This window comes from Nelumbo nucifera, chromosome 6 (genome assembly GCF_055504915.1).
Source record: "Nelumbo nucifera cultivar China Antique chromosome 6, China Antique-T2T, whole genome shotgun sequence".
Classification (NCBI taxonomy): domain Eukaryota; kingdom Viridiplantae; phylum Streptophyta; class Magnoliopsida; order Proteales; family Nelumbonaceae; genus Nelumbo; species Nelumbo nucifera.
In genome coordinates, this window is record NC_142654.1 from 19254852 (window position 1) to 19267059 (window position 12208).

At 33.1% G+C, this 12208-nt stretch overlaps 1 protein-coding gene across 1 annotated transcript; it reads right to left on the minus strand.

Moving 5' to 3' along the window:
• Positions 1–962: 962 nt before the first annotated feature.
• On the minus strand, positions 963–11636 carry LOC104591382 (histidine-containing phosphotransfer protein 1-like). The gene is made up of 7 exons (XM_010250172.1): positions 11577–11636; positions 11012–11145; positions 10841–10909; positions 9761–9832; positions 8731–8803; positions 1275–1332; positions 963–1141 (listed from the first exon to the last, which is right to left on the minus strand). Exons 1-7 carry the CDS (start codon positions 11634–11636, stop codon positions 963–965), a joined length of 645 nt encoding a protein of 214 aa, XP_010248474.1.
• Positions 11637–12208: the final 572 nt, after the last annotated feature.

Genomic DNA, 12208 nt, shown 5'->3' on the forward strand with positions numbered 1-12208 from the left:
ATCCGAAATGCCATAGCTCAGTGCTAGGCCGGGCTTTGGGCCAGTGGGCCTATCTCATTTAAAACACTATGTTTAATAGGTAAGGGTAAATCTCTTAAACTATTAGTTATTTGACATGCGGTACGCCTATTGTTTAGTTATTGTCTTGTCGTATCCTTATTTTCAATTGACATGAAATTCATATATACACGTATGTATAATTTTTTTTCAAAACCCAATTTTACCTTTCATCCTTCTCCCTTCTTCTTCATCATCCTCCATTCTCGAAGGGGGTGGTGGAGGCTATGTATCTGGCAGTGGCGGAAACTATGGAACTGGTGGTGATAGTGGCTATGCAGGTACTGCTAGCGGGGGTATGGAGGTAGCGGTGGCGGTGGTGGAGATTATGGAGGAAGTGGTGGTGGAGGTTATGGGAGTGGCAGTGGGGGTAGTGGAAATTATGGAGGTAGAGGTGGCGGTGGGGGTGGAAATTATGGCTTTCACTGGATGATGGTGGAGGTTGCAGAGATTCAAAATGCGCTCAAGAATAGAGAGGAGCACCGTCACCTCGCCAGCAACGCTTGTCGCTGCAATTTCTGGACGACAGTGCAACGGTGAGAAAGGTTGGAGATCTCAAATCTGTAAGGAGAACCCAGATCTGAGATCTGGCCCGTCGTCCGCCGCTTCAATGTAGGTACTCACCGTCCATTTGAAATCTGCAAGGAGAACCCAGATCTGAGATCTGGCCCGTCGTCCGCCGCTTCAATGTAGGTACTCACCGTCCAACTGAGATCTGTAAGGAGAACCCAGATCTCAAATCTTCAAGGAGAACCCTGAAAGTCACCTACGGTTCGTGTCAAGACAAAGAACCCGGAGTATACAGCACTGATTTGAGTATATAACACTGGCAGCTTTCCGGAGTTCTCCGGCAGCGCTACGGCGTCGGTGCTGAGTATACAGCACCGGCCTCGGGAACATACTTTTCATTTCTTCAAGGAGAAGTTGCTTGAAGTAGCCTGAACCAGATTGGAGTTATCTGAAAAGATCCGAAGGTTCTGAAGGTTCTTCACATTGGAGCTTCTAGCTAGCTTAATCCCGGCAAGCAAGGCTTGAGCTTCAGCAAAGATGGGTGAGCTTGGAGTAGTACTTGAGAATAGAGCACCTTTAAATCAAGCAAAAAGAACTGCACCAACACCAGCATACCTAGAATTAATGGGAGAAAACACCGTCCACCATAACAGTTTCAAAACGTACATGTGTAGCACTCGAACGGGGTCAATATTATATGATCTCACGATCTTGTCCTGTCTCTGATTGGGAGCAAGATTCTACGCTGCTGGCTGGCTGATACACCTGCTGATAGATTTCAGAGCATCATGTAGATTTAGATTTATGCCATTAAAAATCAGACTGTTCCTATTATTCCAAATAACCGAGATAATTACAGCCATGTTTAAACACAGGTATTGTTTTTCCAGCTTTGAGAGCGTCGCATCATTAAGCCAAGATAAGAGAGTGGATTTTATGGTGTTGCTTTCTCTAGTCAAGAAACGGCAACCCAGTTGGGATCCAAACCAGATTGTCCTAGCTAAATCACAATGGAGAAGAGTATGTTCCACTGTTTTACTACAGCGTGAACAAACAGGGCACGTCTCTGACTGACTGGCATCTTTCCAATGGAGGTTTGAGCTTGCAGAAAATTAGGGCTCAAATTTCTAAGAAATTGGAACAAACACGAAAATTGGCTTCTCTGTTTTGGCAACAAGGAAGGAGGTGGCAAGGAGGAGAAGGAAGGCGTCTGAAGATGTGGATATGGTCTCCGTGAAGTACAAGCAGCTGGAGAGGGAACTCGAGGAAATTTGTGAAGCCGAGGATTTCGAGAGGGCGGAACGGGTTAGCGAGAGCTTTGCGGCAACATAAAGGGAGAATAAAGATGTTGTAAATTCATTGAGGGAAGCTGAAGCAGATTGCAATTTGGTGGAGTTGAAGATGCAGGAGGTGCTAGAGTTGCAGATCACAGCTAAAGAAGAAGGCGTGTCATTGCTGGAATGATTTCCGGAGGTGAACTGGAGGGCAAATTTGACATTTTGTTTCCTTCCCTATGACAATTGTCATGAAATTTAAGGGTACCGCAAGACAATAGCTAAACAGTAGGGGTAATTTAAGAGATTTACCCAATATGTAATTAGTGGAGGGGCTCATTCATAAATTATCAGGTTCGAGTCAAAAGCTCGGAAATTCGAGTTCAGCTACCTTTGATTGTAGGTCTCTCAAGCAGCCGAGGTCTCCCTCAATTGCCGAGGTGCCAAATCGAGGTCTTCCTTAACTACTGAAGTGTCTAGTTGAGGTTTTCCTATTAGACGAGGTGTCGAGCTAAGGTTTCCCTTAGCTAACAAAGTGTCGAGTTGAGGTCTCCCTTATTTGTCGAGGTGCTGAGCCAAGATCCTGAGAAGCATGTCCATCCGATGCCACCACGTGCAGCCACATCGTTGGTTCCGGATAGCACGCCGACCTCTATTCTACACACACCCTCATTGGGTCCATCCTGGGTGTCGTTGCCTGCCATGTGCACGTGTTACTGGTTAAGGCCATGTGCGCCTACATCAGTATCCAAAGATGATGTAGTTTTCGAATTGTCTACTTTGGATTGGTAGCTCAAGAATTTGTGGTACCAATTTGATTGTTGACGAAGGATAACCACCTACAGTCCTACAGGTTACATCTCAAGGGTGCTACCGTGGTGGGAGGGTTAGGATCGTGGTTTGAGATCAAACTCTAAAGACCTAGGGATGGTTTGATAGCAGCCTCTTTGAATGAGATAGGATCAGCTGAATCTATTTGGAGTTCACATCTGCACCCCACAACGTCCCACAGTACATCCTTGCTCTATATTGAGAACATCTGCTGATGATAATATCAAAATCAATGATGTCATCATCGGGAGATATTCCCAATACATGGCAGGGATATGTTGTGGGACGTTGTGGGGCACAGATATGAACTCATCTAATAGTTCTTTAATGGTCGTAAGACCAATCATTTTGTTCCACACTCATAAATACAAGTAATAGATTGAATGGTTGTGGGCCACATGCACGGTCATAGGGTGGAGAAAAATGATTGGTCCCATAACCTATAAAACGGTTACAAAATTCAGCTAATCCGTTTTCTCTTTAAACAGCACCAGAGAATGACCAATGCTTTCTGAGCAAAATTTATTATTTAATTAGAAAAATTAATATGAGTCTTACATCTTTGTAATTCACAATGTATTATGACCTATTTTGTTTGAAAATCACTATTAATTTATGTTGTTTTTAATGTGATTTAAGAGATTAAATGAGGTCTCATTTATAAACAATAACCCAATTTAATTAGAATTTACTATTTATTTTGTTTTTTTGATAAATAGCCAAATTTGTATCACTTCAAAGTGGATTGAATGTGTTTTAATAAACCACTTCTAAGGTAGAATTTCTATTTGAAAGTGGAATTAACCAATTTTAAAATCCTCTTTTCTAAAAAATTAGAGTGCCACGCGTTTAAATGAAGGGACTGTTACCTGACCACATTCCCTATATATAACACTTCAAAACAACTAAATCAGCTTAATTGAATCTTCAGCTCCTGTTATTTATCCCTTTATTGTTGTGAACCATTTACTCGCTGAATGGCATATTAGAAAATAAATAATTTATAAGAAATCGAAGTTTAATTTAAAGAAACAATATAATTTGAACCTCATAATTATAAAGTCCTATTCAACAAGAAAAAAATACAATAGAAATTAGAAATTTCTAGTGCTAAAACATTCCATCGAATTCAACTAACATAGTACTCATTAAAAATTCAAACTAATAGGAAATCAAATACAAAGCATTGACTTCTCTTAAAATTTTCTTTAGCATATATGAAGGAAGAAAGACACAATTACCAACCCCATCATCATTAGTTTATTCCACCAAAGCTCAAGATCTGCCTCTCCAACTATACAACAAAAAGAAGGATTATAGAAACATGTAAATGACAATTTATAATTGTTTTAGAAAAATACCAAATAAAAGTTAATAGTTATAAATAATGTATAAATATAAAAAATAACCAAATTAATTATAGGATCTCAAAATGGTTATAAAATGCATAATGTTCCACAATCAATAAATGAATTTACAACAAAACCTTCCCAAAGTTTGGCTAGTTTTTTGGTCACTGTGACAAAAATAATGAATCGAGGAGGTGATACAGTTTTTATTTTTAAAACATTGAAATGCTTTTCAATATTTCAATTTCCATTAGCTAGATCAAACAGTCAAAGTTGTGTTCATCTTTTGAACCTAATACTTCTTATTTAAAGAATGTGTATCCTTATTGGTTCAAAAAAAAGTAGCTAGTCATTATTAAAAAGAAGGTACAAAAAAGAGTATATAACAATTTAGCCTTGACATAAGGTTAATATTATATTTTTCAACATACTCATTATAAAGTCTACATATAAATCATAATATTTTTTTGTACTATGTTTCTATATAATTTAGATAGGGATTATACCAGAAACTAAGAAATCAAAAAGGATCAATACTTGGTATGTGTTTGGTACTTGGTAGTGTAGCCATTTATCTGGAAGCGTTTTTCAAATAAACGGCCATGCCATTACACGCCATGGATTCGTCTCTCTCCTTTCTTTTCATTGCTGCTAGTTAGGCATTGGCAAAAAAACTAAATTGTAAATAAGCCAAATCTAATCGCTAATATGCATTGGTATAATGATATGCATATCTAACGAAATAGGGAAAAATAAATGCAGAAAAACGAAAATAGGGAAAAACAAGAAGATAATAAAAATAAGGAAAATGAACTACTAGAAAATGGCAATAAACAAACTAATAAATGAGGGGATCCCCATTTATCATTTGGAAGACATGCTTTGTGTCTCACCCGAACATTTTGTAGGATGACACATAGGATCTAGATGAGCAAACCTTTGCTAGCAATGGTCGAACATTAGGAGAATGAGTTCACATCAACGCCCCATAAGGGGGCGGCCCACAATGTCCCACAGCACATCCCGATTTTGTATTGGGAATATCTTCCGATGAAGTCTCATAATCTCCCGTATTATCATGGAGAGATGTTCCTAATACAAGGTCGGGATGTGCTGTGAGGCATTGCGGGGCGCTGATGTGAACTTTAGGAGAATCACCATTTTTTGCTTCCTATAATGGAAATTATCTTAAAAATCGAGGCATGGCCAATTATCCCCATTTTTTGCAAATAAAACACATTCAACCAAACAAGAGTTCAACTATTTAAGTTGAATTTCCTACGTGGATCCAATGTGAAGGCATTTTTTGAATAAACAACCATGGTTCTAAACATAGCTTTAATGTTGGTCTTAGCTATCCAGAGTCTTGGACAGATAGACTAGATATGGACCTAACCTTTTGACAAGTTTTTCTGTACAACTAATTGTTGTTTGACTTGAACCCACTTTCTTACCCTTCTCAACTTGAGTTTTTACTATTTTACAAGCAAATGGCACTTAAACTAAGAAATCAATAAATAAATAATTAAAAATAAACGCAATACAAAAAAGAACAAACCAGAGTTATCATGGTTGTTTGATATAATTTATGCATACATACATATAAAACCTTCTTCCTAAAATTTCACTTTTCTTAATTTGGCACTTATAATCCTAGCCCCTCAAATTGGTTTATCATGGAATTTGTTTTTTTTCTACATCTCCTATCTAGCTTGACTCTAAGGCCTCGTTCTCTTTTCGGTAAGTTACTTACCTAGGTAAATGCAATTATCTGGGTAAGTTTTTTCTGAGAAACACTTACTCGGGCAAGTGCATACCCATGTCCTTTTATTTTCCAGGTAAATAAGGCAATGACCATTTTAGCCATAAAAATCCATTATTAAAAAGGTCATTCTTGGCTCATTCAAGTACTGGCAACTTTCCCCCTATGTGGGAAAGTTATTTACCCACCTAGGAGGGGTATTTTCTGATCCCCACGTAAATTTGAAAAAAGAACATGGGATCAATGGGAACCAAAATCCCATTGACCAACTTTCCCCCCTCTCAAAATCTAAAGAAAGAACGCCCCCTAATTGAGAATAGATAGCAAAAGAGTGGTATATGTAGGCAACTCTTGGGAGCCACTTTATTGTTGTTGTTTTTTGTGAAATACTTATTATTATTATTGCTCTTTGGATCCTTTTGTGTTTGTGTTTCTATGGTAATTTCCTTTTGATTAATCTTTTATTTGTTTTTGTCTATAAATATAGTCAATTTGCCAAATTGCATAAATCCCATATTCTCATGATCATAAATTTCTATTCATTTTCTATATTTCTTGTTGCAATTAAATTCATGATTATATTTTGGCATAGCAAACTGAAACCCTTCTTATTTAACACGAATGGGAGATATAACATATTATGATGCAGAATTGAGATTTTCTCTTATACCAAAAATAAAATCTTCTTAAAATGATCTTTCTTATGGTTTGAAGAGTGTCAATTAGGGGTGATTATGGGATGGGCTTTAGGACTAGCTATGACATTAAAAAATACAGTCACCCAACACATACTGTTGTTTATTCTTAAATAAATGAATGCAAAGATTTGATTCTCATAATTACCTTAAATAAATAGTTGGACAAACAAGTTATCATTCAAGGTTTCACATTGGCTAATTATGAGAATCAAGGCTTTGCATTCATCTATATAAAAACTATATAAGAATGGATAACCAAAGAGAATAAATTACACACTTTAACGCGAATTGGCTCATGGACATGTGTCAATTAATGAATATAAATAATATATATTAACATATTTTATACACACACCTAGTATATAATTTATATTTTTATATACATTACAGAATGGAAATGATCACCCCTAGTGCCAATGCACAATTTTTATACCCAACTAATAGGAACGATTCCAGCTATCATCTTGTGAAGAGTATGACTTTAGAAGAATTACATATTAATTAAAAAGCATTTTCTCAGTCTAATACTGTCATCAAATTATTAAAGTCATAAAATGAGTTAACAATAGTGGTAAACATATTTCAAATAAATCTACATGTGAGTCCCCATGGCTAAAGTTAAAATTAGAAAACTACGGAAGTCACTTAGAGAAGCCGAGGGAAGGAATCATAATAGTAAAATGTTAAGGATTTAACCAAGGCCCTGTTTGACACATCTTTTTGCATGGATTGTTAGCTGTTTAGAAGCCTGACAGCCCGTGTTTTGATCTTTTCTCATTTAGTTGGAAAAATATTGATCTAATTGCCAAAAGATGTCGCCTTGAAAAGACGTGTAAAACCCATTTTGGGCTATTTTCGGAAAGCTCCACATGGAGATTTTTTACTTTTTTTCATTGTATCTTTGTGCGAGAAAACGCACCTTAACCAAATAGTCTTCAAGCTACTAAGATCTTAATGCAAAAACTCACATTGTCTTTTGGCTATCAGGTCTTCCAAAATATCTTTCAAAAAAGACTTGTCAAACAGCACCCAAAGATAGTAATGTAGCAAATATCCTAAACTTTTCTATTTAAATTAAATATGGATGGTACTTGTAAGGGCAACTCAGGCCTTAGTGGAGGTGAGAGTGCCATTAGAAATCATATTGGCTAGTTTAAATTTAGTTTATCTAATTCGTATGAGTTTGGAATTTCAATAAGAGCTGAAATGTTAGCCATGCTTGATGGTCCCAACTTTTGTATGACTCATCACACTAAAGAGGTCAAAGTTGAAAGTGATTGTGGCATATTAAACATGGGGTAAGGTAAGGTCATATACCATCCCTAATTAGGTTGAATGCCCCTCCACTTAGAGAAAAAAATTGAGGTTACAAATAAATAAATAAGATGAATTGTTTGTGATCAAGCAATGATTGTGTCACTGTTACCACATAAGTATAGAATAATAAAAACACCATTTTTGCATGCTCCTCTAAGATATCTATTAATGAAAATTAAGCTTTAACACATTTTAATAATAATTTATTTTATGGTTTATCAACTAAAAATATATTTAATACTTATAATCATTTAGTTAGTTAACTTGAAGCATATATACTTATCACATGTAAATTAGCTTAATGATTTCTCAACATTATATCCTCCGAGTCAAATCTTTTAAAAGGCAATTTATATGGTACTAAAAAGTATCGTTCATAAAATACTTTAATCCATTAAAATATTCTATGAATTTTAATGAAAATATAGAAGAATTAATTATCAATTTATTGGGTATCATACATTTCTGGTGTCATAATATATGTATTTTTATTTTATATATATATATATATATATATATATATATATGTATGTATGCATAGAAATCTAAGCATGTATGTATGTATAAAAAATTGATCATGAGTGCATGCATAAGGTACATACTGTAAGAGGTAATATACATGAGAAAGATAAGAGGTATATTATTTAATATTTGCAAATTTATATAAACTACATTTGTATGATAAAAATAGAATAAGATAAAAATTAATATAAATTAAAGAAGTTTATTGGGGGTTTTTATAGATTCCTCTACCTCATAATTTTTATAGGTTTGTATGGTTATAACTTATAAACAATGATAGCTGGGGGAATCTATCACAATACAAGGGGATAATTTAACATAGGTAGGGGTTTGAGACAATACATTAGAAAACCAATAAAAAATTTGTGAGGGGAAACAAATCATAAATTTCACAAATTTATTTTATTTACCTGGATAATTGTCTCAAGTTGGCATTGTAGATGATAATGCTCATTTTTCATCCGATTCAAGGCTCTTATGCATCTAAAATGACAACATATTTGTCAATAGTTGAAATGTTTTAAAAATATATTATATAGACACAAATTTAAGAATTTCAAATAATACAATAAGATAAGCATGTATATTATGATGAATATTTAGGCAATAATAATATATTTAAATGATAAAATAAAAAAAGCATTAATTTAAATTGAAAAGTAATATTTTTGGTCTCTAAAAACAATAAAAAAGCCACTAAGATTACTATGCAAAATACAACACTTAAGTGGTTAAAGATGTTAATTTTTATCCGAATATTAAAGTATATGGTAAATTATAAATTACCACCCTATACTTTTGGGTAGTGACATTTATCCCCTCGAAATTTCATTTGTGACAAAGACCCCCTTGAATTTTCAAATTCCAACATTGTGCCCCTCACCATTAAATATGCAATAGAATAAGTTAATTTACTAAAATGCCCTTTTGATATTGTATAGGAAAGAAGATGACATTTCAAAATGATGAAAATGTGATAGGCAATCAATATTACCTCTTTCTTGCCTTTGTGTGATAAAGAAACATAAGTAAAGGGTTTACACAAATATGTAAGAGAAAGGGTAAAATGGTCCAAAAAAATGATAGAAATGGTAGTTTTAGGATTTAAAAATATTTAACAACTACAAGATGGTAACATGAGAATCTTTTTCGAAGTATACTAAGGGAACAAAGTGTTGGAATCTGAAACTTTAAGAAGTCTTTGTAGCAAATGAAAGTTTGGGGGGCTAAGTGTCATTACCCCCAATGTGCAGGGTAGTAATCTGTAATTTATCCTAAAGTTTATTAGTATAATTATTATGCAAAAAAATAATAATAATTTCTTTTGAATTACATGAATATTGAGCATTTTTGGTGTCATAATTAAAAAGTAAATAATATACTATTGAATGGCACATGCAAATATAATATCAACCAAGTCCATGAGGAAATGTTTTTTACCCATCTTTAAAATGACCACTAGAAACTCGGATAAATTCTGTACAAGCAAGTACCAATAAACGAGCACCAATACTGCATCACCAAATGCAAAAAGGAAAAAAGAAATTGCATAAATATTATGTGGATGGAGCATATAAAATATTTGTTTTTATAATATGACTACCAAATCTAAAACAAAAAGGATATTAACTTAAAAGGATCTATTAATTATCTTTAATAATAAGTATTAGTTAATTAATTAAAATTTTAAAATTATTAGAACATCTAATTTCAATGATGTCGAACTCTTAAGAATAAACTAAATTTTTTTAATATTGTTTTGTTAAATAGTTGTATCAATAATAGTTTCAAAGGAAAGAAAAAATTTATTTTTGTATTTTAAAAGAAAAATATTAATCGCAAAGTCAACATTTTTAACCTCCACCATTGTAACTAATTTGATTTTAAAAGAACCAAGCCCATATATTTTTTTTTTCATCAGATCATTTTCTTCAAGGTTTGTACGTTGCCTCAACTATACTTATTTATATTGTATAATAGAGGAGAGATGGGAGGCCAAGAGTCCTTTCACCTCAATGCTCACATGGACCTCTCCCTTCTCTCTTTTCTCACACATTTGATTATTTGTTCTTTTAAATTGAATTATCAAAATATAAAAATCACAATAAAAACTTTTTTGGGTCTTAATTTTCTCTAATAAAATCCATCATTACTCTCTTTAATAAGATCATCCTTAAGACTCTCTCTCTCTCTCTCTCTCTCTCTCACACACACATACACACATAGTGCAAGGTTATAAATTAGATGGCTTTGGTTGAATTAAGGGCTAACCCTAAGAATGGACCTTGGCCTAGACCTAAACTGATGTCAAAATCCAAATTTGCCAACTCGAACCTAATTAAATTTTCTATTCAACCCCTTGCATGCATGGGTTTAATTAACATCTCACCTACTTATTCATATATTAAAGTCAAGCCTATTAGCCCATATAATTAGGACAAGGCTTAGATAATGATGATAACAACATTATTGATTATTTCGTGCCTATATATAGAATTGTAAAATTTATTTACTTATTACCTAAGACTACTCCCTTTCACCTGCATTACATAAACTTTTAGCCTTTGATAGTCTACAATAGGACGGTCCCTACAAAAGAATTTGAATATAAATCAAATCTATTCCATAAAATAACTAATAAATTTGGAAGCTAAAATTAAACACAATAAAATAAATTAGAAATAGAATTACAAAATTTTGGACATTTCAGCAAGGGCCCTTTGTGAATCATTTAAAAATGTAGCAAGTGTATTAGCAACAAATGCTGGATCACTTAATTCTTGTAAACTTTGTAACTCTGCAAATTGTAAAGAATCCAAGATGCCCTACAAAAGATGACATGAATGAAAAATAATGATCCATCCAATGATAAAACACAATTACAAAAAAAAAAGTATTTCAATATTAATTAAGAAAACACTTTAAATTGTCAAGCTCAATTAAGAGTTATTTCATTAGATAATGAAACAACATTCTTTTTTCAAACAAGAGCAAAACCTTACATTGGAACCAAATATTTATGAAAAGCTATTATAAAAATAAACAAATAAATATCTATAAATTTAGACTATAATTCATATAAAAATAAAATAAATATGACTCTACAAAACCAATAAAATTGGTATTAAAATAGTACACTATCTATAAGTTGATTATTCATAATAGATAGGAGATGAACAAAAGAAAAAGCTACATAATCACCAATAAAGTAAAGCTTTTAAAAAGAAATTAACAAGAACAAAGTAGTCTCAATTACCTCATCAAATAGTGATTGTATGTGTGCTCTAAGCCGTGCTTTGAGATCTAAGATAGACATTGTTAAAAATGAAAGAATTATAATGAAAGGAAATGAAATTGAATTGATATTTAAAGTTTTAAACCATATAGAGGTAATCCATTTTATAAATTGTCTTTGGGATGAGACAACTAAGAGGAATTTATTATTGTTATATTATACACTGAGTTCTTAGTTGTCTGGAATGTTCTCACAATTAAATTCAAAAAATACAAGCGCATCCATTCCTTCTATTGTCGTTTTACAAGTTTTTTTTTCTTTTTAATGTGTCAGATTTTTATCTTTAGTTTCAAAAAAATATCAAAATGTTATAGATAATGAAATGGTTTTCAATACTCATGTAATCTCAATGACATTAATTGCCTATCGATTATGATCATATATATATATATATATATATATATATATATATGATTTATAATATATATAAATTAAATTGGGGAAGAGACAAAGTAGGGTGCACATGAGACCCACTGGCCATCATAGCATGGGAGAGCTTGTGGTTCTATGCCATCGAGTGATTACCAATTTGGTTTTAATTTTCTTTCTTAACCAATATTTTCCATTGTTAATTGATTAAAATAAATATTTGA